Here is a 27130-nt window from a genome sequence, read left to right on the forward strand (position 1 = left end):
GCCAGGCATTGACAAAAGATCCTACCTTCGCATGTGCCCCATACAATAATACCATAGAGAACAAGAAAAAATGAGAAGAAAGCAATTATTGTGGCAAGAAGTGATAAAATTCATGATTAATAATAAAATTTGGTTTTAATTTTAATCTTTCCAAAGTAGGACATGCTGAATAAAAGTAGCCCACATGTAGCATCTAATGAAGAAATCTGTCTACATTTCTTTTGTCTGTCCTGCCAACCATAATGGACTTAGCGATTTAAGACTGCCGCAGTTTACTGTGAAAATTCAATTTACAAAACAAAGGACCATTTGTTCTGTTTCGAGTTATGGGGTCTGTGAAAAGAGATTGCTTCATCTGATTACCAGTAGCTTGACTCAGTTCTTAGAAGCATTTCCACAGTTGTGATTAACTCTTTCTTTGGCGTCTCCTCTGATGAAGGTAGACTTCTGCGTGAGGTTGAAACATTTTTAATGATGTTGTTAAATTGTATTTGCACTTGATTTACTTCTCCTCCAGCTGGACTCGGAGCAAGAGGCTTTGCGAGCCCGACTGAGAAATGTCCAGGACAAGGTGATGTACACACTTGTCTCTGTGCCCGATGGCAATGACATCTCCTCCATATTTGAGCTCGATCCTACCACGTTAAGAGGGGGAGATTCACAAGTGCCCAGGTACGAAAGCTCTACCTTTTAAAATTGAGAAATATATTGCTTTGTCCCTGATCTTTCCACTGAAAACCAAACAGCAGACATATTACACACAGGGAACTTCCAGAGTGTATTAAGTCATCCTGATGTGTTTGCAAAACAAGGGGCAAAAGTGTATGATGATTGTTTTCAGTGTAAGAGATTGTGTCATTACCCATTACTCAGCATAAACAGCAGGACGCAGCTTGCACAGGTGTAGTTCCTCTGTACAGTGAAGAGGAATAAGGGCAGAATTGTTTTGTTATGATCCACATATGTGTACGTGAGCAGAGGCATCATGCAGATTCAACAGACACAAGAAGTATTTTATTCCCGCGGCCATTGATCTGCTCAGTAATTGTAAATGTGTTTGTGTATGTATTGTAGAATTGCTGAGTTTGTGTTTTATATTCCATTTATATATTATCAATTAAAAATTTTCTTTTACACGACTGTCCTTTAAACCAATGCGTGCCTTTATAGCTGAGAACACGTGGAAACTTACGGATTTGTTAATAAACAAATGTTAATATATCTTTTTCAGGAACTCTTATGTGCGTCTCAGGCACTTGTGCACCAACACGTGGGTTCACAGCACCAACCAGCCGATTGACAAGGAGGAGGAAAAACCTGTTATGTTGCGTGTGAGTAGCAGCTCCTTTTCACTTGGCTGCATGTCCAGAGCAAATCTACACATGATGATGAGATGAAACTTTGTTTGTATTCATAAGATTTATTGAGTTACTCGGGGTTTATTGGGATTTGAAATGTTTGTGTTATGCATGATTATTTTTTTTTGTGTAGCATGTGTTGAGTTTCAGTTTAATAATAAACCAGGGCAGTCCTTTTTTTTTTGTTCTTCATCTTTTTTTTTTTTTTAGTAAATGCATAGATCTAGTTCATTTTGGGTTGTTTTGAGTACTGTGATAAAGACAAAATCTCCTTTAGTTCTGAGAGATAGCAGAGCTGTATTCTATTTGTCCCTTTCCAGATTGGCACCTCCGCTCTCAAAGAGGACAAAGAAGCCTTCGCCATTGTGCCGGTCTCCCCGGCTGAGGTCAGAGACCTTGACTTTGCCAATGATGCCAGTAAAGTACTGGCCTCCATAGCTGGAAAGCTGGAAAAAGGCACCATCACACAGAACGAGAGGAGGTATGAAATACGTTGTGGTGCCAAATTGTAAATTCCTAACTAGATGAAAGATAACCTTGCTATGACTTTATGTGGCTTTTATTCTGACTTTGGCATTTACCGTCAGGGCGGTTACCAAGCTTCTGGAGGATTTGGTGTTCTTTGTGGTTGACATTCCCAACAATGGACAAGATGTTCTTGAAATTATGGTTAACAAACCTAACAGAGAACGACAGAAACTCATGAGGGAACAGAATATTCTCAAACAGGTAATGTTTTACTACACTTGATGTCACGTTGTGATCACACTCTAGATGATGTTTTAGTCAGAACTTTTTGAACCTCACTGAAATGATCTTAACCGCCTCTTTGGATCTTTGTTACCATTTGTCAAAGTTTCACACACCAGGCGTACTATCAGTGTCACTGTGTTCTTTGGCTTTATTCCACATTCTGTTATAATGATCACAACATGCTCCTTGTGTTCAGATCTTCAAGCTGCTTCAGGCCCCCTTCACCGACAGTGGGGACGGGCCCATGCTGCGGCTGGAGGAGCTGGCTGACCAGCGCCATGCCCCCTTCAGACACATCTGCCGCCTGTGTTACAGGGTGTTACGCCACTCTCAGCAGGACTACCGCAAGAACCAGGTACAGACGTCCTAAAGACGTCCTTTAGGAGTTGTACTGAAAAAAACACAATTAAAAAAAAACCAGCATCCATAACGTGTAACTAAAAGTCCTGTGTTTACCGGGAAAACTCCTATCACCAAGTTCAAAAAGACATTGTTGTTGTCTTATATATGTATGCTGAATTATGAAGAACTTGTGACATCAGGGAATAACTGGAGTGTAAAACTGATATTTGCTTTATTAAAGCACAATTCTTTAGAAATGGATATGATGGAACTGTACAAAAGACAAATCGCAATCATAAAATACACTCTAGTACAACAATTATAAAACACGCTGTAGTACAACAACCCAAGTGTAACAGGTCCAATGTTTGAGTGGCTTTATACAAGGTTATTTCTAATTATCAAAGGAAATGCATCTTGCGGGTAACCTGTTGACTATATTCTCTGCAGAGCCCAACAGCCGTTACCAATATTCTTTATTGTGAAAATACAGGAAGTTCGCCTTTGAGCCAGAAATTTCTACTAACATAAGACAAAGCATGTGCACTGTGTGGGTTTCGAGCTGAAGGGATGAGTTTCAGGACTGGCGTTCCTGCTGTACTAAGATTTTGAAATCTGATATTTGATCTGCTGAAGTAGCTTCATTTCCTATGATGATTTTTATTCTTTCCTGTTAAAACAACTTCACAGAGGAGGAGATATTAGAAAAGAGACAAGATCACATCGCTCATATTAACCTTATCTTAGCTATTGCACCTCGATTATGAGGTCAAGTTGAAAAGGAAAAGGAAAGAAAAGCTTTTGGAACAAATAATAGTTTAGCCTTTCTGTTTTTTTAAGAGGTACAATTGTTAGAGGATTGAGAGCATTTTGTTGGATGCGATAATATTAAGGTCTTTAGAAATGTTTTTTAAAGGTGATAAACAAGAACTGTTACGACCTGCATTCTTCAATAAGTAAATAAATCTCACACAAAGCTTATTTGTGCAAGCCACTCCATAAATAATCTTTATGAAACACATTGTTCACAATGTGTTTGTACCACCTTGTGTTGCCTTTGTTATCCTCAGTGTGTGTGTCTGCTTTGCAGGAGTATATAGCCAAACAGTTTCGCTTCATGCAGAAACAGATTGGTTATGATGTCTTGGCAGAGGATACAATCACAGCTCTGCTTCATAACAACCGCAAGCTCCTGGAGGAACACATCACTGCTGCAGAGATTGACACGTTTGTCAGCCTGGTGCGCAAGAACCGTGAGCCCAGGTTTGTGTACAGAGGTTTTTTTTTCCCCCTGGTATTACGTCATTTCTACTTTGGTTTTTCCCTTGATGTTGCCGCATGTGGGTCACATAATGAAGAACAGTCTGGTGATCACATAGTCTTTTATGGTGTTTGGTCAGCAGACTCATTCAACTTAGATGATATGGTGAATTTTCATATCTTCATTAAAAAGTAGGGCAGAGATTTTCTGTCATTTATTCCTTATTTATCAGTTTAACATTATTTAAATGTTGTCCTTATTCTTGTTTTATTTAAGTCAAGTTTTTTTTGCTTTTCATTTGTCAAGCACTTTGTCTTCTGTTTTTACAAAGTGTTCTTTCATAAAGGTTTACTGTTTGTATTGTTAGGTTTATTAAGTTCTCATTATGTTATTCAGTTATGCACATTATGTGTGTGTTTGTGTACGTGTATGTGTGTCAAGGTTCCTGGACTACCTGTCAGACTTGTGTGTGTCAATGAATAAGTCCATCCCTGTGACACAGGAGCTCATCTGCAATGCAGTGCTGGATCCAGCAAATGGAGACATCCTCATTGAAACCAAGTGAGTCATAGCCTCCTTTTCTCCTTGAGCATTCCGCCACATCTCTATTGATCTATTAATTAAACTGGGTAACTTGTAGTATTGTTTTACAAATATGATACAAAGTGCTTAGGGATTTTGTATTATGAACTGATGACTCAAGGACTGATTATTGTGAATGTGTGCATTTGGATTATTCCCTGCTTTGAACATCTGAGGGTGTATGTGACTATGGTAACAAGGATGCTATACATTTTATTCCCTTCCTTGTTTTTGTAGACTGGTGCTGTCGAGGTTTGAGATTGAAGGAGCAACACTTGGAGAAAACTCTGAGGAGTCAGAGGAGGATGAGGAGGAGGTTTGGTTGTTCTGGAATGACAACACTAAAGAGATTCGCAGCAAAAGCATCCGGGAGCTGGCACAGGATGCCAAAGAAGGCCAGAAGGAGGATCAGGAGGTGATTAGTTACTATAGGTAGGTCTTTTTTTTTATTATGAGAGCATACCAGTGGAGCTGATGACTAAAGACACACACTAAGTCATTTTAGGTGATTTGTCTGTGTTTACACTACAGATACCAGCTCAACCTGTTTGCCAGAATGTGTTTGGACCGTCAATATCTGGCAATCAACAAAATCTCTGGCCAGCTGGACGTGGATTTGATCTTGAGATGTATGTCAGACGAAGACCTGCCCTATGACCTGCGAGCGTCTTTCTGTCGTATGATGCTGCACATGCATGTGGATCGTGACCCCCAGGAGCAGGTCACACCTGTCAAATACGCACGGCTGTGGTCTGAAATCCCATCAGAGATTGCCATTGATGAGTGAGAGAACAAATTAAACAATGTTATGACAGCATGTCATTTACATATCACATGTACTATTGGTTTTAATGTACCTGCACTTTTTAGGGGTTGTGCTTTAATTTATGTTTTTCATATCTTATTAGCTATGACAATGATGGAACATCTAAAGATGAAATTAAGGAGCGCTTCTCACAGACTATGGAGTTTGTTGAGAATTACCTCAGGGATGTGGTGTGTCAGAGCTTCCCGTTTGCGGACAAAGAGAAAAACAAGCTCACCTTTGAGGTAAAATCTGGTATATTCTTGATGTGCAATCAGCCCATGTCATAGAAGTTACAGTTGCAGTGCTTAATGCATTTGTTTCTATGTTCAGGTGGTGAATCTAGCAAGGAATCTCATTTATTTTGGCTTCTACAACTTCAGTGACCTGTTGAGACTGACCAAGATCCTGCTGGCTATTCTTGACTGTGTCCACGTGAGCACCATTTTTCCTTTCAACAAGCAGGACAAGGGAGATGAGAGTAAAGGTATGAACGCCCTGGGAGATCAGTGGAGGAGACGAAAGTGATAGGCACTGATCGGTTGTGTGTGTGTGTTTGTGTCTGTTTCCAGGCAGCAATGTGATTAGGTCAATTCACGGAGTAGGAGAGCTGATGTCACAAGTCGTCCTAAGAGGAGGAGGTTTCCTTCCCACAAGTCTAAACAACACCTCAGATGGAGATACAGTGAAGACCCAGACTGAACCTGAGAAACAGGACATACTGGTCATGGACACAAAGCTGAAGATTATCGAGATCCTGCAGGTGATGACTTGGCAGAGTCGCACTGAATTTAGGCTTAAGTACACATTCAGCCATTGTCACACATAATGATCTGTATTATTTCATGTTCTGCTCCGTAGTTCATCCTCAATGTTCGCCTGGATTACAGGATCTCATGTCTACTGTCTATCTTTAAGAGAGAGTTTGATGAAAGTAATTCCCAGAGTGAATTATCTATAACTGGAGCAGTGGAAGGACCAAATAATATGCCAGGTCAGATTAGTATATTAGCGCAATGCATAAAAAATGTTGGTTCAATCAAATTAAAGCCTTTTTACATTTGCAGGGGCTTTGGATTTTGAACACATCGAAGAGCAAGCTGAGGGGATTTTTGGTGGAAGGTAATCACCGCTTGACTATAGAAAACAGTTGTATAAGAAACAAAATAGCATGTATTCATATTTGTGCATTGTGCATGCATCTAGTGAAGAGAACACCCCATTGGACCTGGATGATCATGGTGGCCGAACTTTCCTGAGAGTTCTGCTCCACCTCACCATGCACGATTATCCTCCTCTGGTGTCCAGAGCCCTACATCTGCTCTTCAGGCACTTTAGCCAAAGACAGGAGGTTCTGCAGGCATTCAAACAGGTACTTTAACCGCCACTGTTCACACCTACAATAGCAATTGATCCTCCTTTACTATTTGTTGTTGTAATCAGCATCGATGTATCTACATTTCCTATTTGGCTGCTGCTTACACTGTATTGCATTCACTTTCTATGTCAACAGGTCCAGTTGTTGGTTACCAGCCAAGATGTGGAAAATTACAAACAAATAAAGTCAGACTTGGACCAGCTGCGCTCTATTGTAGAGAAGTCTGAGCTCTGGGTGTACAAGAGGCAGGGGCCGGATGAGGGCATGGATGTAGCAGAGGGGCTCTCCTCTGAGTCGGAACATAAAAAGGTGGAGTGTGTTATATCTTATCAAAACAAAAGTGTTGCCCCTGAAAGCCCAACCCATTGTCTAACTTTGTTTTTTATCATGCAATCTTCTGCAGGGGGTGTCGGGGGGAACAGACAAACCAAAGAAACCAGAAAGCACAAGGAGCTACAACTACAGGGTGGTAAAGGAGGTACAAACTTTCTAATACTAAATGATCTATGTCGCCCCATAATGGATGTTTTATTACATCTCTAAAAACAGATTCATTTTACAGATAATTTTTTTCCCTTGACTTGTCTGTACTTTCTTGCAGATCCTGCTGCGTCTCAGCAGGTTGTGTGTCCAAGAAGGTCTGTCTGGTAGAAAAAGCAGGAAACAACAGCAGAGACTGTTGAGGAACATGGGGGCTCATGCTGTGGTGCTGGAGCTGCTTCAGATCCCCTATGAAAAGGTATCAGTCACTCTTATTTAAAATGCTTCTCACTGACATGCTTTTTTTTTTCTGAATGCAAATGGCCTGATGTTCATTTCAACACATTCTTAAGGGGGAAGATTTACACATGCAGGATATCATGAAGCTTGCCCATCAGTTTCTACAGAACTTCTGTGCTGGAAACCAGCAGAACCAAGCCCTGCTGCACAAGCACATCAATCTCTTTCTTAATCCAGGGGTGAGCTGTCCTGCACAATAGCCACAGTTTGACTGGGGGGAAAAAAACCACATTATTTTGACTTTAAACAGCAAACTTTTTCTCTGCCTCTGCTTTGTTTGTCCTCTCATCCAGATCTTAGAAGCCGTCACTATGCAGCATATCTTCATGAACAACTTCCAGCTGTGTAGTGAAATCAATGAGCGTGTGGTTCAGCACTTTGTCCACTGCATCGAAACACACGGTCGCAATGTCCAGTACCTCAAGTTCTTGCAGACCATTGTCAAAGCAGAGAACAAGTTCATCAAGAAATGTCAAGACATTGTCATGGCTGAGGTTCTGCCTCTTTTTTTTGTTTTGTTTTAACTCTATTTTGAAGTGTGTTTCAGTGATGCTTCTCCTCATCCCATCATCTAAAGATGTGTTTGCTTTCTCCTACAGCTGGTGAATGCTGGTGAAGATGTTCTGGTCTTTTATAATGACCGCGCCTCCTTCCAGACCCTGGTTCAAATGATGCGATCAGAGAGGGACCGCATGGATGAGAACAGCCCCCTGATGTACCACATACACCTCGTGGAGCTCTTGGCCGTCTGCACAGAAGGCAAGAATGTCTACACAGAGATCAAGTGTAACTCCTTGTTACCGCTGGATGACATAGTGCGGGTGGTGACCCATGAAGACTGCATCCCAGAGGTGAGATATGTGTCAAGTGAAGCTACACTGAAGGTTTGACGCATGGAACTGGAAGATTGTGTATGAAGCAAACATGTTTGTAGATAGAGAGACTTTTGATTCTAATTAAAATTAAATTATATTAACTCCTGCATCAAATATGTTTCACTTTTTTCCACCTCCAATGGATTCGAAGAAGATTTGAAGCTTTTTGTTGTTTTATTTTCTAAAAGTAAAACGTTTTTTTACCTGCTGTGTTACTACATTTTCTTTATGATTTGCCTCCATAAAATTATCCTTTTGCAGTTTAGTCTTTATCAACCAAAAATCAAAATGAACATAGAAATGCATATTCTGTGAATAATATTTTGTAGTTGCATTTGGCTAGTAATCTGATTTCACATTGATGTCAATGTTGAAGGTGAAGATTGCTTATATCAACTTTCTCAACCACTGCTATGTGGACACTGAGGTTGAAATGAAGGAGATCTACACTTCCAACCACATGTGGAAACTCTTCGAGAACTTCCTCGTTGATATCTGCAGGGTAAGAAAATTCCTCATGGACTTGTACTCTGGAAATGAAGACAGTGAAAAAGAAGATTGGGATTCACTTTCAATTTTCTTATTTCTCTGGTGTTCAGGTGTGCAACAACACAAGTGACCGTAAGCATGCGGACACAATTCTGGAGCGCTATGTGACTGAGACAGTCATGAGCATTGTGACCACATTCTTCAGCTCACCTTTCTCTGACCAGAGCACCAGCCTGCAGGTAACCATGTCACAGCACCAGCTGTCAGCTTGTAGGAGAGCCTTAAATAGACCAAACATACAGTACTGCGTAAAACGTTTGGGCAGGTATTCATCAAAGTGCGAACGATCCGTCAAGTGTCGCAATCAGGAAGGCATCTGATAGGCTTCAGATTTTCTTTGAATCAAGACACCAACTCAAAACATGTAGCCAGTGTCATTAAAAACTGTTATTGGAGCTAAAAATGACAATGGGTCCTCGGTGTGATAGTGTGGCCTCCATAGGAAGGTCTTTCTGGGGTTGTAAGAATAGACCGAGGGGCTTTATCCAGCCTGTAAGCAAAAATGTTTGGAAGAATCTTCCTGCAGAGATACTTAAAGAAAAGTGTGTGTGCAAGTGTACTAAAAGCAAAAGTGCTCTATGATTTGTCTCTGACTGATTGTCCTTCTGTTTATTCACATTTTATTAGTTCAAGTGAAAATTACAAAACCATAATTCCCTTTTTTTCCCTTTTTTTTTTTTTTTACTACAATCATCTTAAATGTATGCACGGTACTGTGTTGACATCAGCAAATTTTTACTTCCCAAATGAAAATGAGTAGAAGTGAATTGTATATTTCTCTTATAGTTTTGTCCTGGTCCTTTGTATGCTAGAGGCCTATACCATATCTTTACATCGACATGTAAATACAAACTAACGTCCTCTGTACAATTCTTGTGGTGTTATAGGTGGCTATCAGAACAAATGTGAGTACAGATAGAGCATATACGTAGTAGTTCCCCTTTTCTAACTTTAAACAGAGAGCAGAGAAACTCTTCAGATTACAATCATCTGTGAAGTGCTGCTCATGGGAGCTGCTTCCTCAAATGGTCAAATTCTCTGAGTTTCTGAGAATTGCATTTACTGATTGACATCATTGGGAGTCCTTTCGGGGAAGGAGTTTCCTCCTTTTCCCTATTATCATGTGTTTATCACAGACGTGTTTGTAACGTCCGATGAGCTCTGCCGACAATGACTAAGTTGAGATAGTTAGTTGTAACTGTGATAGTTGGCATCCTGTTGTCCTGATTAATCTCGTCCTTTGTTATTCCCTTTGTTTTTAGAATGAAAGTTGTATAACAATTTATATCAAGCACTTCATCGACTTGTTATTTTAGTGCTCTGATGTTGACTTGGCTGCCTGTCATATGTTCACATGTTCTTTTTAATAATAATGAAAACAATCTAAAAAGGTATATATATATAGTTTTCACAAGCTAGGAATCATTGAAACGATCCCTTTGTCTTATTCTGGTTTTATGAAGTTCTTTAACAACCATATCACTTCATACGTAGATTAACAATTGATATATCACCAAATATGTCAGTCTCCCCCCAAAAAATATCATCCTGTTTAGTGTCGTTTGTGAACTAATCATCTTCATCATTGCTCATCCATGTTTTATTTCTTTACTACTTGTCTTCTTTGCTGCAGGCTTCTCTGTTGGGGAAAATATTTAAGGTATTGAAATTGAATTCAGTGATGAAATCAAATTGGGTGTTTCCAAACATAGTTTTTTGTTGGAGATGACAAATTTTGTAGCTTGTTGCTTCCCATGTTTGTGTGCGAGTACTCTGTCGAAGTACGTGTGACAGATTTTCACTCGGTGAGATTTATGGTTGTCCGGGAAGATGGAAACCACCTACTGTACTGTGTGTGTGTGTGTGTGTGTGTGTGTGTGTGTGTGTGTGTGTGTGTGTGTGTGTGTGTGTGTGTGTGTGTGTGTGTGTGTGTGTGTGTGTGTGTGTGTGTGTGTGTGTGTGTGTGTGTGTGTGTGTGTGTGTGTGTGTGTGTGTGTGTGTGTGTGTGTGTGTGTGTGTGTGTGTGTGTGTGTTAGTGAAACACAGTGGCGGTGGTCCTTATAGTTGCCGACGGGACATGGACACTTTTTCCTGTCAGGATCATGTAACTTCTACCTCGATAAGGTATTGATCAATGGTCTCTCTGTCTTTTTTTCCCTTTGATGCCCTCAGACTCGGCAGCCTGTCTTTGTGCAGCTGCTGCAGGCAGTGTTCAGGGTCTATCATTGCAACTGGCTGATCCCAGTCCAGAAGGGCTCTGTGGAGAACTGTATTAAAGTGCTCTCTGATGTTGGTAAGACAAAAAACCTCCTGTGACACCTCAAAAATTGCAGATGTAACATGAAGTCAGCTTCATTCTATTTAACAACTGAATCAAATTGATCTTGATTCGACTTACTATGCGTCTTTGTGCCGTTATACTGTACGTACACCAGCCAAAGGCAGAGCGATCGCAATCCCTGTGGACCTGGACAACCAGGTAAACAACCTGTTTGTGAAATCCAATAACATCGTTCAGAAGACCGCCATGAGCTGGAGGCTTTCTGCTCGTAATGCTGCTCGAAGAGACTCCGTAGTAACTGCATCACGAGACTACAGGAACATCATTGAGAGGCTGCAGGTGAAGCCGTCCGTTTGTTTATTTATTTAATATTTGTTCATCAATATGTAATCAATATTTACTTTAATGCCAACTCTTTGTCTGAAATGTAGGACATCGTGTCAGCTCTTGAGGATCGTCTGCGTCCGTTGGTCCAGGCTGAGCTTTCAGTTCTGGTGGATGTGCTTCATCGGCCCGAGCTGCTCTTCCCGGAAAACACGGAGTCGCGCAAAAAGTGTGAGAGCGGAGGCTTTATATGCAAGTAAGCAAAACAAATATCTGGCTAATTCACAATTGGGTATACATGAGTGAATTTATACTCAAGTGCTCCTCTGCCTTTGTAGACTGATCAAACATACCAAGCAGCTGCTGGAGGAAAATGAGGAGAGGCTGTGCATTAAAGTTCTGCAAACACTTCGTGAGATGATGACAAAGGACAGAGGCTATGGGGAGAAGGTAGGTGATGTTGCCAAACATGGACAAAAAAAATGATTAGTTGGTTGGTTGGAATTCATCAAAAAAAAAAAACAACAAAGGGAGAAATCGTTACATTTGATAATATAGCAGTTATTGTCATACATACATACATCTGTATGCAATTTATACATAAATATGTATACATAACCAAAAACAATTGAATAAGTACTTTTAAATCCTGCATTTTTCCATTAGTCATTCAATTAGTAATAATTAAAAATAACCAACTTCCTATGCTTTGGTTTTTGAATAAAATGTTTTGAGAGTTTGTCTCGATGATTTAGATGAGATTAACTATTCGTCTATTAATCCCACAGCATGAAAGGTCCTGATGTTACAGCAAAGAGTGCAGAGGAAAAATTAAATATGAATATAAGCAGTAGGCTTATATACATAGCACGTATAAAGTACGTCCTTGGATAATATGTATTGTGTGTGTGCGCGTGTGTGTGTGCGTGCGTGTGCATGCATCACAGTAATAAGGTAATTTCCATTTCTTTCAGTATTTCTTTTGGTAGAAAATGCCAACATTTGGGGGTGTATTCGAGACCCTTAGTTTAGTTTCCCTTGATGACATTATGCAACATTTAAATAAGTCTTTGTAAAGAACTCAATGAGACCACAATTTAGCTACCGTCACTCATGAAATGTTTCTTGATCCATGATCATACATCCAGCTCCGAGGGAGACACAGAAAAATTCTGTCTCCTCTCACAGTGATACACGCAGATATTCGTTTGGTGAATTAATGACACACAGAGTTTTATAAATCATTAGTTTAAATGTCAGTATAGGATCGGGTAACAAGGTTAGAAAAAAATGTGGAATGATCCAACAAGTTGGAACAGTTTGATTAAAAACATGAGTATGAGTTGATGATAAATTTGTCTGATTACATTAGCGCTTTAGTAAGATACATGGTGTTACTTGACTTCAGATGACAGGACTCACACTGAATGCAGCTCACACACATTGCCTGTCCTCTGGCTTGTCCTCTCTGTCACAGTCACATCTGCAGTCAGTGTAAGGGCACAAGTCACGCCTCCGTCTTTCTACCACAGTGACTGCACTAAAGCGACACGATTTGGGTGCTATCTAGTGACAAATTCGGTTCCCTCTATGCTGCTGAAGTGAAGTACTTCAGCACCTGACGAACATGTCATTCTGTTTCAATGACCTTTGCTTTACCTTCCTCCTTCCTGTGTTGTTATCTAACACTTCAAACCTTATGTTCTCTTTCAGCTCAGGGCCTTTGATGATGAGATGGATATGCCTAAGGTTGTTTCTCCTTTTCTTCTATTCATGGCCTTGTTTCCCTGAGCTTCTGTCTGTTACGTCTGCCTGACAGTGTATTAGCAGACCTGTAGCAGTACTGTAGCCGCTGTAGTGGCTGTGTGGGGGCTCTAGGCACAGCTGGTGATAAACAGTGGCACTCTAATTCGGCTTTAAACGCCTGCTGCATTGTCTGCCATTAAACTGCGTGTAAATTGATTGAAAATTATGGGATAGAGAGATGATGGGAGATGTGTGCTGTGGCTGACTGCATGTTACTCAACAGAGTGTAGTTATCCCAACTTCCTGAGGTGAGTCACTGCTGGCTGGGCCTACTGCCAGTGCTGCGCTTGTGTCTGCACACTGTCCTCAAAGGCAGACATTTCGCCAAAATGTTTATTAAATTAAAGTGAAATCATTTTCAGGACATGTTTACTCGACATTTCAGTGGCAGGTCTGGTTGATAAAATAGAATGCGTCTTAGATTAAAACTAGGTTGAAAACGTATGAAAACGAGTTTTCAAGAACCTGTAGGCGTGGAAATGAAAGATACTCTGGTCAATTTCGGGAATTACTGAAGTGCTACCTGCGATGTCAGTTATTTCTAAATTCATAACATAGAAGCTAAAATGATGTAAGGATTTTTCAGATGCGACAATTATTGCCTCTGGTGAAAAACTTACATAGTTTTACATTGTCATGACTCATGAGCTTAAATCACAAATGTCTTTGAAATATATAAACATTACTTCAGATCACATATTTTAAAAAATGGAAAAAAAGCACAAAATAGCAAGCAACTTTATAGATTAAAAATGTTGATAGTTCATGAAGCAACCATTAACAACACATCATTATGAATTAACTGTAATACGAAATTACTGGCCTAAATACCTCAGAATTATAATAAGCTGCTAAAACTGCATAGTGGCATCATGTATCAGTTCACCCTGACCTCTTCTTCCTGTGTGGTGCTTAAAAACAAGATCCTCTTATGATGATGGTAAAATGGGTAAACATCTTCCTCATTTCATGCAGGTGCTTCACTAGCCAACTCTCTGCTGGGTGTTTCCCCTGCATCGCCTCTGCGCACCATTAGGGGGCGCTGTCGCCGTGTTCTTGCTGGGGAAGTGTGCTTAATAATGAATGTGAGGGGCTGTGGCAGTCATTGAGGCTGTGTCCTAGTTTTCATTGCCTGCAAGCTGCACGATTCTTGGGCCTGTGCCAACTCCGGGCTGAGGTTACATAAGATCCTGGCTTTTTTTTTCCTGGAACTCAGCCCCGCCGCTGATGTGTGACCTTCAGCAGTAATTGCCAATAAAAGTGTGGAGGAGCTGTTTACCCACACGGCTGGCGTGTGAGTGTGTGCCCACCTGTTTGTGTGTCTAAATGCAAGTTTTAAACAATAAAAGGGTGTGAGAGAGGAGAGGTCGTTTGCATGAGTTTTTCTTTGTTTTGTTTTTTTCTCATCAAAAGCTTTATACCCTGTCTCCACATGAAAAGCAGCTCTGAAGTGAGAGGAGCAGTTGAAAGCAAACCTACATGTAAATCTCCCATGTCATAACCTTCATTTTTTTGTCTCTCACCCATTTTCCTCTTTTGGCCTCTTTAGATTGTGACACAATTATTTTACGACTGCAAACACTCCCCACTTCCTCACATGCTCTTTTTGATATGAATGCAAACATACATGCACCATGCATAAACCCAATCAATTTGTTTTGTTTATGTGGTTGTGAGATCTTGAAGCATGTAATTGACAAGGAAATGACTGAGTATGGCCGCTTGTTTAACAGGAATTGTTGCTTATGTAGGTCACATGTTGCTGGTTCACACTGGTGCACAGTGTTTACTTTCTTTTATAACCAAAATGCAGTGATAACATCAGATTTATGTTTGAATCTTTTGCTCCTCCTGCCACCCCATTTTCCAAATGTCAGTTACATCCATTGCTCTGTGACTAAAGACTTATATAAGAGCCAGATGAGTTCAGGATGCACAGAGTTGGGATTTTTACTTAAAGTCCACCCTCCTTACCTGGCCTCTTGTGTGTGTGGTCCGGGAAAATCAGTTATGCAAGTCCTCCATGTACAACGTTGGGCATGTTTCATTCCAATCACCTTCCTGTTTCTTCCAGAGACAAATGTGACTCTAGATTGACTGAGAGGAACAATCTTTCTTCGGCACCATGTTTTTTTTGTTGTTGTTGTTTTTTAGGTGGAATGTGGTCTGCTCTTTTTTTTTTTTTTTTTCCCTCCACACAACCCTTTTTAGTTCACCCGAACATCTGTGCTGTGCCATTAATGGTCAAGACAGAAAGTCATTTTACAGTTCTGGTGTTCAAGCGGGTCAGTAGCAATGCAAATGACAGAGCGCAGTCTTTTAATTTAGTCTGCCTCTCTGTCTGCACACAACCAGCAGTCCAGTGGTAAACCGCAGTTTTCATGCGGCGCACTGCTGATTCAAACACGACTCAGCATCATCATGCAAAGACACATTTATATATGCAGATAAAAAAAACAAAACAGTATGGACTTCCTGAGTGTGCATTTATTTCCTTTCAGTTTATACCTTGGCGTGTTAAACTAATCGGGGGTTTGCCCCAGGGAGATTCCAGTTTGGTGGACGTGGCAGCTGTGGGGGGTTATTCTGCGGTGTGGTGTGGCGTGTGGTGTGGCGTGTGGTGAGGTCCGGGGTGATTCAATGCACACATCTACATCTGATCAGCATGTTGCTGTGTAGTTTGATGTGGCGACAGCGAGAAAGGATCATCCAGTTTGTGAGTCCTGAGCACGTCTCCCCCAACCCGCTGCAGAAACTCTGTTTCCTCCATATTGTCTGCAGCTCACATCGGATCAGTTGTTGTGTCGGTGTGAAGTCTTTCTTCTTTTAAAGTTGAAATGGGTGCATTTTTCAGCAGAATGCGAGTGACAAGCCTGGTTGGAATTCAGCAATAATTAAGATGACACCTGCAAAACTAATACATGAGTTACAAACTTGTTGATGTAGCTTTTAAATATAATGTACTGAAAATCCATCATTTCATTATTTTCTCTTGAATTGATGTGACTATGTCCTGTTTTCCCTTTATCTTTCACACGGTCTGTCTGCCATTTTCTCACTCTGTCTCATGCTGCTTTTTTCACCCCCTACCCACACACACAATCACAAACACAATCCATATCTTTCATAGCTGTTACCTGCTTTAAAAATGCTTTTTCCACTTTATTAAGAGTCAGAAATCTTATTGTTACAAGGATTTTTCAGTTGTGACCATTCTTATTGTTACATACTTGAAAACACTTTTTCAAACCGAACAAATTGTGAAACATTTTGTAAAAGTTTTTTCAGGGCTCTTAGCGTCATGCCAGTTGGGTAAATATCTCCTTGAAAAAGTATTATTGATCTTCCTGATTGGTGCTTTGTCTGCAGTTATGTCATTCGCATGGTTAACTTTTCAGTATGGCTGCCTCTGACAGTCTTCAGCTGAATATCTTGATTTTTGCTCCGCCTATTAAATCAAATGTGGTTTTCAGTCGTGTGTTTTAGCTGAGGAGTGGCATTAAACTATACTCACTATGCTAACCTTTGAACAGAGCAGAGTAATCATGGTCAATCAAAAGTGAAATCGCAATTTATTTATTTTTTTAAGTGTATATTTCATATGTACAACGTAAATCTGCCCATATTGCCTCTTTTCCTTTCTTGTTATCATCTCTCCTCTCATTGTTTTTGGGTGACAGATGGCCACTGTAAGCAGCCCCGTGTCGCTGGTTTAGTGGCCTGGTTTCTTTTGGAGCGATTATGTAACTCTAACCTCATTGCCCCTTGCCTCTCTTTTCCCCTCTCTCCTGCCCCTCCTCGTGTGTCTTTTTACATAACAATGTATCTGGAGCTTTGCTGTTTAAGCAGTTTCTTTTTTTCTGTAGTGAGCACACACTGTACACACCGGTGCCACGTTTTTATACTGCTAAATGTTGTCTGAGCTGAATTTCTATTGTTTGGGTGATGAGAGGATCCTTTTGGGTTGTTGTTGTTTTTTTTTTTTAAAATACCGTACTTTGGTAAATGTGGAGTAAATCCTTAGAGATGTGTTAATAAGAAATCAGACTTAAGTCTTTTAGTTGAAAGCTATTACATTTAGACACGTTGACTAGAGGACTTCTTTGTGCGAAGAGTGAAGCTCATAAGGCCCAAAACAGAAAAAATCTGGAAAAACGTCCAGAGTTATTCAGCTGTGTTGATTCTAGAGGAAAAACTGTTCACTGACGGGAAAGTACAACATAAATTTCCAACTAGCGTCTGGTACGCAATGACCTGGTATGTAAGCGGTGAGTCTATTATGAATGAGTGGGAAATGATCTGCATTATGAAGAAATTGCCTTTTGTGACTATGTAGCAAGTCACGACAGCTTCAGGGAGTAGCTGTGTTTTGGCCGACTTTCAAGACTTCATGACGACAAACTCAGGAGGGTACTGGTTAGAGCTCCAAAGCTAAAAGGCCGTGAATCACTCAAAATAAAGCTTTCGACTGGCTGCCAATGCAACTGGTGCTCAAGCTTTTATCGATACACCAGATGTTTTTCCAGGTGAGAAGGTAATTATCCCCAGAGATTAAATCACTTGCTCAATCCTCATGCTTCACACTTCAATACAGAAGTATTTCACCTCCTAATGATGAAACATGGCAGAGAGATCTCAGATTAATGGCGAGTTGCACTCAAAACATGAAAATGAATAATCAAAGATTGAAATATGAACTCAGTCTTTGTCTTGAAATCTGTAACAACTATTAAATTATGAATTGATGAAATTAGGTAATCATTATTTAAAGGTACTAATGCTACTTTTTCTAATCATCATACAGAAGTGAAAGATGTGTCTTATTACTTGAATGCGGTGTACTGAAATGTGTGAATATCTACATATTTCCTGTCTAGATTCTGTGAGTAGCCATCCTATTTTAACTCCAAAATCAAAAGTCCATTTAAAGTTCAGCCCTGCACACATCTCCTGTATCAGCACTCCAAACCCGCTCCAGTTGTAATGTTTCCCTGGGTTTTGGCCTTGCAGTAAAAGCATGGCACCTCTCTCCGCGCAGACGTTTGCATGCACTTGCGCTTGAAGCGGCTGAATGCGAACATGGCGTGGTTATTAGCCTGACAGTTGCTTTCTCTGTGCTGCATGAATACTAACCCTGTGTTTGTATCTGTTGGACCACTGTGCTCACACTGCTCACTGCACCCAGCAGCTGGATCAGAACCAGCCTGAGAAGCTGTTGGAGGACCAAAAAAGGGTATGTACTTGTAACGGCACTGCAACTAAACTAAAAACTCTGACAGCAAGTGGATTTGTATACAGAAATATTGCATCTTAAATGACAAAAGTCTGGTTCCTTATTGTGCTTCTGACCCCCCACCCGCCCACCCCCCACTGCCCCACCCCCCTCTGTGCTTCAAGTTACACCCAACTAATCAGTCACAGCTATTGTTTAACTGAAGCAAGGAAAACATACTTCGCTCTCTGTAATGGTGTTTATGTAATGCAGAGACTCTACAGAGCCTCAGGCATGTCTATAAAAGTGTCTGGCACCGATATTGGTGCTTCAGAGTAACACTATTGATTTAAGTTCATCAATATGTAATTATCCTCTGCAAGAAGAGAACATTACGTTGTGAACAGGCCTGTTCATTGACTGTGCAGATATGAAATGAATGCACACATTAAGACGTCACTAGTTCTGCCATCTTGCATGTTTTAGGAAGGCTCAATCTACATTAGAAATGTGCGAGCGTGTGTGGGGGGGTGGGATAAATCATATTTATATATCTAATCTTGAGAATGGTATGTTGCCCTCCAGTTTGAGGCGGCACTGCTCTTGGTGCAGAGGAGAGTCCGGTCAGGCTGCATTCATAATTCTATTGAATGCCCTTGAATGTGGGATGAGTCATCAGATATACGACACCATTTTACAGGAAGAGACAGGGAGGGAATCTGATGTGATTTTTTTATTTATTTTTTTTAAACAATTATTCGACTCTGATTAACAAACCCTGTGTAACTTTTTCTTTACTCATCATTAAGAAAAGGTGTGTGCGCGTGCGCAAATTGATGAAGTCTAAAATACCGGCATCCTCCTTCTTGTAGTTGCTGCAAATCAATAACCACTTTATTATTGACAGGTTAGATGACAAGACAACGCCATTGGCTTTGTCTCCTGAATCACCGATCCAGAAAAAGGAAAATCTTTGCACTACAACTGATTATATCCTGTTAACGCACACACTGCATAATACAGCTGATTATACTTGTGCCAAAAAAAGAGACAAGCAGTGTTCTTCAAACCTCCTACATACGCCAGCCGTGACCCCTGGAGGAAAACTATGGCAGCGAAGCTTACATAATGCCTCTGTCGTCTATCAGGGACCACCCACAGCTAACAATTAGGTGCACATAAACACATTTGTGCACACACACACACACCTTTCTCTTTCATTTCCTTTACTTCATCCCATGGGAGGTCTGACAGGTAGCTATGGGCTGCGGTTGCCATAACAACAGCAAAGTCGTGCTGCTGCCAGCTCTACAGTGGATGAGTCACAGTGTGGGAGGGCTGGCCCCAGGTCCGTGTAAGTGAAAACCAGGACCTCACATTGTCACTATGGAGGGTCGCTGCTTGCTGAGATAACCATAACAAGGTCGGCCGGGTGGGTGGTGAAAGACGTAAACCTCAAGCTATAACTGAAGGTGCTGCTTGGAAATAATTTTATAAAATGTTGGGACTGCACACTGATCACCCAGAACAGTATAACCACCTGACGGGTATTATATGGGTTCTGCTTGTGCCATAAAAGGTACAGTGTTGTTTAGAGCCCTTAAGATCCTGTCGATTGTGATGTAGTACCTTCATTAAATGGGGTCATTTGTCCTTCACATACTAACCATCGCCATTGCTACATGGATCATCACTAATGTTTAAGTGGCCATTGTTGGCACTTTATGCAATGAACAGGTGTCAGCATGGCCAAACAAAGTACAATGCACTTTTTTTTTTTATATATATATATAATGAAAGCCATCATTAACTTTAGTCATATGAATTCCTGTAGCTTGTCTGTTTGATTGGACATCAAGGTCGTCCTTTCCACGTGCACAAATGAGCCTTGGCTGTCTGTGACCCGGTCAACGCATTGAGAACATCCAATAAGACCTGCAGTTATGGAGATGCTCTGACCCAGTCATATATAGCCATCACAATTTGGCCCTCACTCAGTTCTTCACGCTAATCATTTTTCGTGGTTCTAACACATTAACTTTGTGGAGAAAATGTTCACTTTTTACCTGATATGTTTCACCCACCAACAGCTGTCACAATAAGAAACAATCTGTTACTCAGTTCTCCTATCAGTGGTTGTATTGTTGTGGCTGATCAGTGTGAAGTCACATAGAAAAGTTGATATTTTGTTGTTTCCGACTGATGGCAAAGTATAGTTGGTGGGCTTCATTTTCAGTGGTGGTGGTGTGTTTCAGTGCAGAGAGCCAACATGCACAATATATCAATGAGGAAGCTTGTTACCTCGTTACACAATCTCCTGTCTCACCTCTCCGCTGACATCACATCATTACATCCCTTCCTTCCTTCTTCTCTTGCAGGGCGAGGCGCTGAGACAGATTCTGGTGAACCGTTACTATGGCAACTTTCATCGGAGTGGTGGGCGGAGGGACAGTCTGACGTCATTCAGTAATGGCCCCCTCAGTCCAGTAGGACCAAATAAAAACCAGTCAGGTGGGGGCACCGTGACTACTGTTGCTTATGCAAGACACGGAGGAGTTTGCTTTTGTTTTGTTTTCATCTGCATTAATATTTCATTTAGCACCACTAGCCCATGACATTACAAATTTAAACATGTCTGCCTCAGTCAAAGTCTACCTCTGGGCTATTTGAGGTGCCAGCAAAACTTCCTGGCCATCCCCCTCAGTCAGCCCCCACAACAACTCGTACATGAAATCGGAATATTGAAGCAAACCAACAGAAACTGTTTTTTTTTTTTGTACAAAGGAAGGTCTCATTTCTTTACTGTCACTATCAGTCACTAAAGTAATGAAATCAACAGAATGACATATATTACTTGTATATCCAGCAGTATGAAATCACTTGTTGGCTGCAGTGTCATATTATTTACTTTGAAATCAAATCTTGTCACTTGTAGCAGAATAAGTCAAGAGTCACTCCCAATGACTCTTGACTTATTCTGCTTGCAGTGGATTCTAGTGTTTTGTGCAGCTCTGACCCCTCTGCCCCTGATTCGTTAACTGGAGTCGATTCATGCTCTTATAAACTCATCTGACTTCACTCAGTTCCACTTTTGCAGGGGTCTCAAACCTTTATGGCCAAAAGAGACATTTTTGGGATTTTCCACCAAATCAAATTTGTCTAGAGTCTCTAAACACGTTTGAACTTTAAAATGAAGCCACCGCACCTTCTGAAGTTTCATGTATACATTAGTCTTGAAATGAGCACAAAAACTGTATCTTATGTGGCATTTATGAAGTTTAATTTCCAATTTAGTAGGGTAAACTTATCACTACATTTTCAGCTATTTTCTTTGTACCGGATTTTATTGTTTTCATCTTTCTTTTCTAGCATTTTTCAGACAATTTGGACATGTAATAGAATAGAATAGAAATACTTACATTTTCCCCAGAGGGATATTCCCTTAACCATTGCTCTACATAGAATAAAAAGAAAGAATTTTGAATCTCATATACGACGTGATAAAAATTAAATAAGTAGTTTCAAATATCAATAAGTACAAAGCTTAACGCTGACTAATATCGACTCATAAAGGATGAAATTAACCAAAACACAGCAAACATTGCCGGTAATTACAGGGAGGAGTTATAGACACTTATGGCCACAGGAAGGAAGGACATTGAAGTAATTTTATTTCTTTTCTAAGCAATTTTGCTTGTTTTTTTTCTTTCCATTTGTAAGTGCTTTTTCTCTTTTAGAAAGTATAGTAATTTGAACATTTTTCCCCACTTTATTGTGCCTTTTTTAAAGCATTTTTTTTTTTATCCAAGAGATAAAGTTAATTTAGAAGATGACTCAGATGTGTATATAAAACAAAAATACGATCAAGTGTTTATTCAGGAATAATTTAGTTAACGCTCCAGAGCAGCAGGTTGCAGACCCCTGCTATTGAGACTTCGAGAACTGCTTGTGCACAGGACTTTGCAGAGCATGTAACTCTGCTGCATTTGCACAAAGTCCCGAATACAATGTGAGGCCCGACACACAATGTGTGTTTTGGATCCATGTTTGGGTGGTCCTATCCATGTTTCTGTGAAGCATAAAACAAATACATATGCTGGAGTGGAAGATGTTTTTACTGCCTGCAATGGCTATGACTATCACAGGTCAAAGTCTAGATAAAGTTCCCCCTTTAGGTTCATCAAAGTCTTTCCTGGCCTCTGACGTTGTACTACACAAACTATCTCTCAGTGTTATATAAGGATGGGACCGTATCTGTCTGGCCCTGAGCTGTTTATCAGCTTCAGCTGTGCCGCGAGCTGCCCTTTGAGCACACAGAGTGTTATCACGACCTGATAATGTGGCCATTGTGCTATTATCCACAGTCAAAACACTGAAGCAATGCATCTCTAAGCAGTGTTTATCCTTCTATTGGAGATACTGGTTGGTATGTAACCTTTAGAATGTGAGCCATTTTTTTTATCTGCATTTATATTATGGAGGAAACACTGTGTTCATGTTAATAGTATGTGACCTCTATGCACTCACTGAATATATTATTTTCTCCAACTGTTGAGGTTTTTCATCAGAAAATATACAAAAACACGACCAAGTGGTAGTAACCTGTTGCATTTATGTCCTGTGTCCTTTAATATATTAAAAAGAATAAAAAAAAAAAATCATGTATCTAATTTTGTATCTTGACAAAAGTCAAATTTGAATTCATAACAGAGGAAATAGTGAATTTAAATAACATCATACCAAGAACATTTCTCAATACACAACAAATAAACATTTAAGGAGCCACTTTTCTCAGATGAGACAGAAACATAATTTTTGCAATTTTCAGCTGCTGAATTTTGCATTGTTCATATTAATGAGGAAAGTATGAGCCTATCTTGTCCTGTAGCAACAATTAACCCTGCTGGTAGTAGTGTGATTGATTTTTCTTTGCAGCCCATGGACATGTTTGTGTAAATTTTGCATAATACTTTGGGCTTTTCTGTGTTTTGTTATTGAACATGTTGACACAATGTAGTTATCTTCTACTGGCAAATTTCAGTAGCATTCTGCAGAAAACTTGTATCATTCTGCCAACTTCTTGAGCCTGACAATGGTTTCACTGTATTGGGTGAGACTTTACCATCCATCGAGCTGTCTAATAGAGCATGGCTGGAATGTGGTCGAACAGGACACTCGCATTAAAAGATCTCTGCTCACAAGCCTGCACTAACCCTAGCGTCACTTTTACCATTGTAAATACTAATCCATGTGAATTAATTGTTCTGGTTCATAACCAGAACCGCGAGTGTCTCCATGGCAGGAATACCACTAATAGCGTAACATGGGTGTGACACCTTCATGTTTTCACGCTTATTGTGAAAACATCTGGGCTGCTATTGTGATGAGCAGCCCAGATGTTCATACAAATCCACTTTTTGGAAAGAAAGATTTAAAAAAAAATTTAATAAAAATCACCCTGCATCCCAGTTCACCATCTTACCCATGTGCACCAAGATGTTGGCAATTGTCCAGACCACAGGAAGTGTACCCCCACCCTCTGTGATCCACTTTTTACTGTTGCTAGGTGACAGGCTGCTTCCTCCTGTGAAAACAGCCGTTGCACCTGTTGCAGAAACAAGAGCCAGTCTGATGAATCCATATGTAGCCCAGAGCTGGGGCCTCAGGGGAGACTTTGCACACAGAGCCATGTACAATGGACAACACAACTGTACAGCTGCACGCTGTGGGGCTATCGGACGGTCATTCATTCCTGTTTAATCATATCATTCAGGATTGTGTTTTCCCCTGACAATGAATGCATAATTAAAGGAAACATATTTTATTAAGTCTCTGTGTCAAATATGGCTAATGACAGTTTTATGTGTAGAAGAAAATGTTGTATAACTAAGAAAAAAAAATGTACACGCTCGAATTCTCTTTCTCATACATTACTATCATGATCATTCTACTATTTGTAGGCTTCATTCTTTAGAGCTAGATTATGCAGATCAAAATGCATTTTGTTTCCCTCAAGTCTTAAAAATTATTAAGTTATCATAATGAAGTTCAATGTTCACAGATCAGACAAAATTTATTAAAATTCAAATGATTTGTTAGATTTGATTCGTCATGTGATACTTCTACAGGGCCTTCAGGGGCCCAGCAACTATTATGTTTTTTTAATAACTTTATATTTTTCAGTTTTTTGTTATTTTCATCAAAATCATAGCCATGACACAACCGAATTTAACAAGTACTTGCATTATTTTTTATTTTTTTTCCTTAATTATGATACATTTTTATTTTAGTCAGCTATCAACACCCTCATGATCTACTGTGGCGCTGTGTGGTTCTTCCTCTCTGAAGTGGAGAACACAAACACCTGCAGGAGGTCCTGAGGATGTTGGAGCACGTCATAAACAGACCACGGACTCCTCTTGCCAACTACAAAACTGAGAGCTACAGACTGTTTGAAATCCCACCAAATTGACAAAAAAATGTTTTAACTTTAATATCATTCAAATATATGCAGCAATGTACAGTTTACTGTGAATGAAGTGACATTGCCCACCCAAATACGAACCATCTGCATACATTTGAGGTGTAATAACTCCTCAAAGGTCTGATTCATGCCATCTGTTTTTATTATATTTTTATTGAATTTGAACAAACACCCAGACCTACTAAATGGTTTTTCAATTGTGTCCTGTCTTCTGTGGATAATGACAATACAGGCATTGTTTTTTTTTTTTTGTGTGTTTCTGTTTTGATTGGCATTATTATAATGCTCATCACTGTTTATTTATTTTACTGTCTCATAATATTTGTCTTGTACGTGGACATGATAATGACGGACACTAAAAACAATACTTATGAATGATGCTCCTCCTGTTTCTAATTTGTCCTGTTCTTGTGTGCCAGCACTGGTAGGGCCTGGGGGACTGAGTCGTGGGGAAATGAGCCTGACAGAGGTACAGTGCCATCTGGACAAAGAAGGAGCCTCAGACCTGGTTATCGATCTCATCATGAACACCACCAGCGACCGAGTCTTCCAAGAGAGCATCCTCTTGGCTATTGCCCTGCTGGAAGGTGGAAACACCACCATACAGGTCAATTAACAACAAAATTCCTTCAAATTTGGACTTTTACAGGGATATTTTTGTGTCAACTGGCCGAAGTGTTGTGGCTGATCTGCTGCATGTTCCTTTAATTGACGTTTGCAAACACTCATCAATTTCTCATTGAGCCTATAGAAAATCTGCCACACTGTTGTCAGTGAAAATACCCCACTGTGCCATGGTGGGAAGTTTTCATTACTAGACAACCTACAGTATGTGGGTCAGTGTGCCATCATAGCTGCACATGTACATTACCATAGAAGCTGTTTTTCCACTTATATCAAGTACTAGATCATTTGTCTGAAAGAGCCAGCAGGCTGATACTCTCACCAGCAATTCATGGATCAGTAGATTTTTGTTATTATTGTTGTCGTATTGTTTACTTTCTTACATTTTTGGGTGCCCCACATGTGCATGAGGTCGGTATAAATGAATCTTATTCCTCTTTTCAGTTCAACCCAGTGAATTCATCTAAACCCTATGTCTCTCTACCTGTGTTTTTTTTTTAATATCTCTTTGTCTATTGCGCTGTCGGTTGATCTCTCCATCCTTCCATCTGTCTGTCTGTGCCTCATTGTGTAAGCAGGGGGCTTGCATAATCAGATTAGAGCGAGGAAGCCACTGTGGTGGAGATAATGCTTTGCCTTCCCACGGCTGCTGCAGAGCTACGTCACGTGATCTGTCTGCGTTACATAACGCCTGTGTGAATGAACAATGAGGAATGTCTCAGCCTTCAAAACATTCCAGCAGCGCTCCCTCTCGTTCTCTTGCCGGCCTAAACTGGGTCATGCTGGGCCTCCGGAACTGGGGCAGTGGGGAGAGAGGGCGGAGGGACGGGAAAACACAGAGGGGATTGAGGAAAAAACTGGATCTCTTCTTGCCATTGCATTCTTTCTCTAGAAAAGGAGATTTCCTTGCAGGGGAAATCTGCCCTGTAGAGCTAGAGATTGTAAAATAATGCATACAATAGTAATTCTTACATGAGAGAATAATTTCACCAAAATTGGCAACAGAGAAACTGTTTGTTGCGTTAAGTTAGTGTCCACCTTTGTAAAGTACAGCTTTACACATCAAGTCGTCCTTGTCACAATCGGGTTTTACCACTTTTGCTCTGTTTGTCAAAAAGAAGAAGCATATTAAAGGTTTGGTTTTTTTTTTTTTTTGGTCTACTTCTTCAAATGACACGTCAACCTAAACACCTGTTCAGTCTTCAATATCTTGTTCTCATGTGACAAGTTACCTATTTACTCATGGCCTACATAGTGCACAAAAATAAACCACGCAGAGTAACTGGAGTGAATGTTCACACATACGCACTCTTCTTCTGTAAGTGTTAAAGTTGATTCATCCATGGAGTTTGGAGTGCTTTCTACACTCAATACCACCTGATCACTCTTTATTTCTGTCACATGTCAGCACTTCTGACACAGCTGTGATGTTTGTCTGACAGCTGTAAATGGTGCTGCAACAAGCCAACTTGTGGCACTTCACTCGTCGGCCATCTGCTGTGTAACCACATAGCATAATGTGCCGTTTCCCTCCAAAGCCCATGTTTTACAGGTGTGTTTAGATAACAGAGAGACTGATTTTGAGAAAATGCCATTAAGTTGGTTTTGTTTTGTTTTTAGAGTATGATGTGAAGAAACGAAGAGACGGAGGAGAAGGAAAAGGTCTTTGAGGAGAGAGCAGAGCAGCAGCCCCATTTGGTTTTCATGTGGTGCTGC

General features: G+C 40.3%; 1 protein-coding gene across 1 annotated transcript in view; it reads left to right on the top strand.

Annotated features, from left to right (window-relative positions):
* Window positions 1–27130, top strand: part of LOC308108530 (inositol 1,4,5-trisphosphate-gated calcium channel ITPR1) — a 67660-nt gene that overhangs the window by 17743 nt on the left and 22787 nt on the right. Inside the window, exons 12-42 of the mRNA XM_080461566.1 lie at window positions 518–672; window positions 1232–1331; window positions 1679–1839; window positions 1946–2087; window positions 2308–2466; window positions 3544–3716; window positions 4156–4275; window positions 4534–4728; window positions 4828–5079; window positions 5205–5346; window positions 5435–5588; window positions 5674–5864; window positions 5963–6095; window positions 6169–6223; window positions 6308–6473; window positions 6615–6788; window positions 6883–6957; window positions 7081–7218; window positions 7313–7438; window positions 7553–7753; window positions 7859–8110; window positions 8511–8636; window positions 8734–8862; window positions 10856–10976; window positions 11119–11303; window positions 11396–11544; window positions 11627–11738; window positions 13002–13037; window positions 18280–18327; window positions 20685–20817; window positions 25210–25397. Of these exons, the coding sequence (XP_080317692.1) occupies window positions 518–672; window positions 1232–1331; window positions 1679–1839; window positions 1946–2087; window positions 2308–2466; window positions 3544–3716; window positions 4156–4275; window positions 4534–4728; window positions 4828–5079; window positions 5205–5346; window positions 5435–5588; window positions 5674–5864; window positions 5963–6095; window positions 6169–6223; window positions 6308–6473; window positions 6615–6788; window positions 6883–6957; window positions 7081–7218; window positions 7313–7438; window positions 7553–7753; window positions 7859–8110; window positions 8511–8636; window positions 8734–8862; window positions 10856–10976; window positions 11119–11303; window positions 11396–11544; window positions 11627–11738; window positions 13002–13037; window positions 18280–18327; window positions 20685–20817; window positions 25210–25397 (4491 nt within the window). The remainder of the gene's footprint in view (window positions 1–517; window positions 673–1231; window positions 1332–1678; window positions 1840–1945; window positions 2088–2307; window positions 2467–3543; window positions 3717–4155; window positions 4276–4533; window positions 4729–4827; window positions 5080–5204; window positions 5347–5434; window positions 5589–5673; window positions 5865–5962; window positions 6096–6168; window positions 6224–6307; window positions 6474–6614; window positions 6789–6882; window positions 6958–7080; window positions 7219–7312; window positions 7439–7552; window positions 7754–7858; window positions 8111–8510; window positions 8637–8733; window positions 8863–10855; window positions 10977–11118; window positions 11304–11395; window positions 11545–11626; window positions 11739–13001; window positions 13038–18279; window positions 18328–20684; window positions 20818–25209; window positions 25398–27130) is intronic.

Source organism: Lipophrys pholis (assembly GCF_963383615.2).
Source record: "Lipophrys pholis genome assembly, chromosome: 4".
NCBI lineage: Eukaryota > Metazoa > Chordata > Actinopteri > Blenniiformes > Blenniidae > Lipophrys > Lipophrys pholis.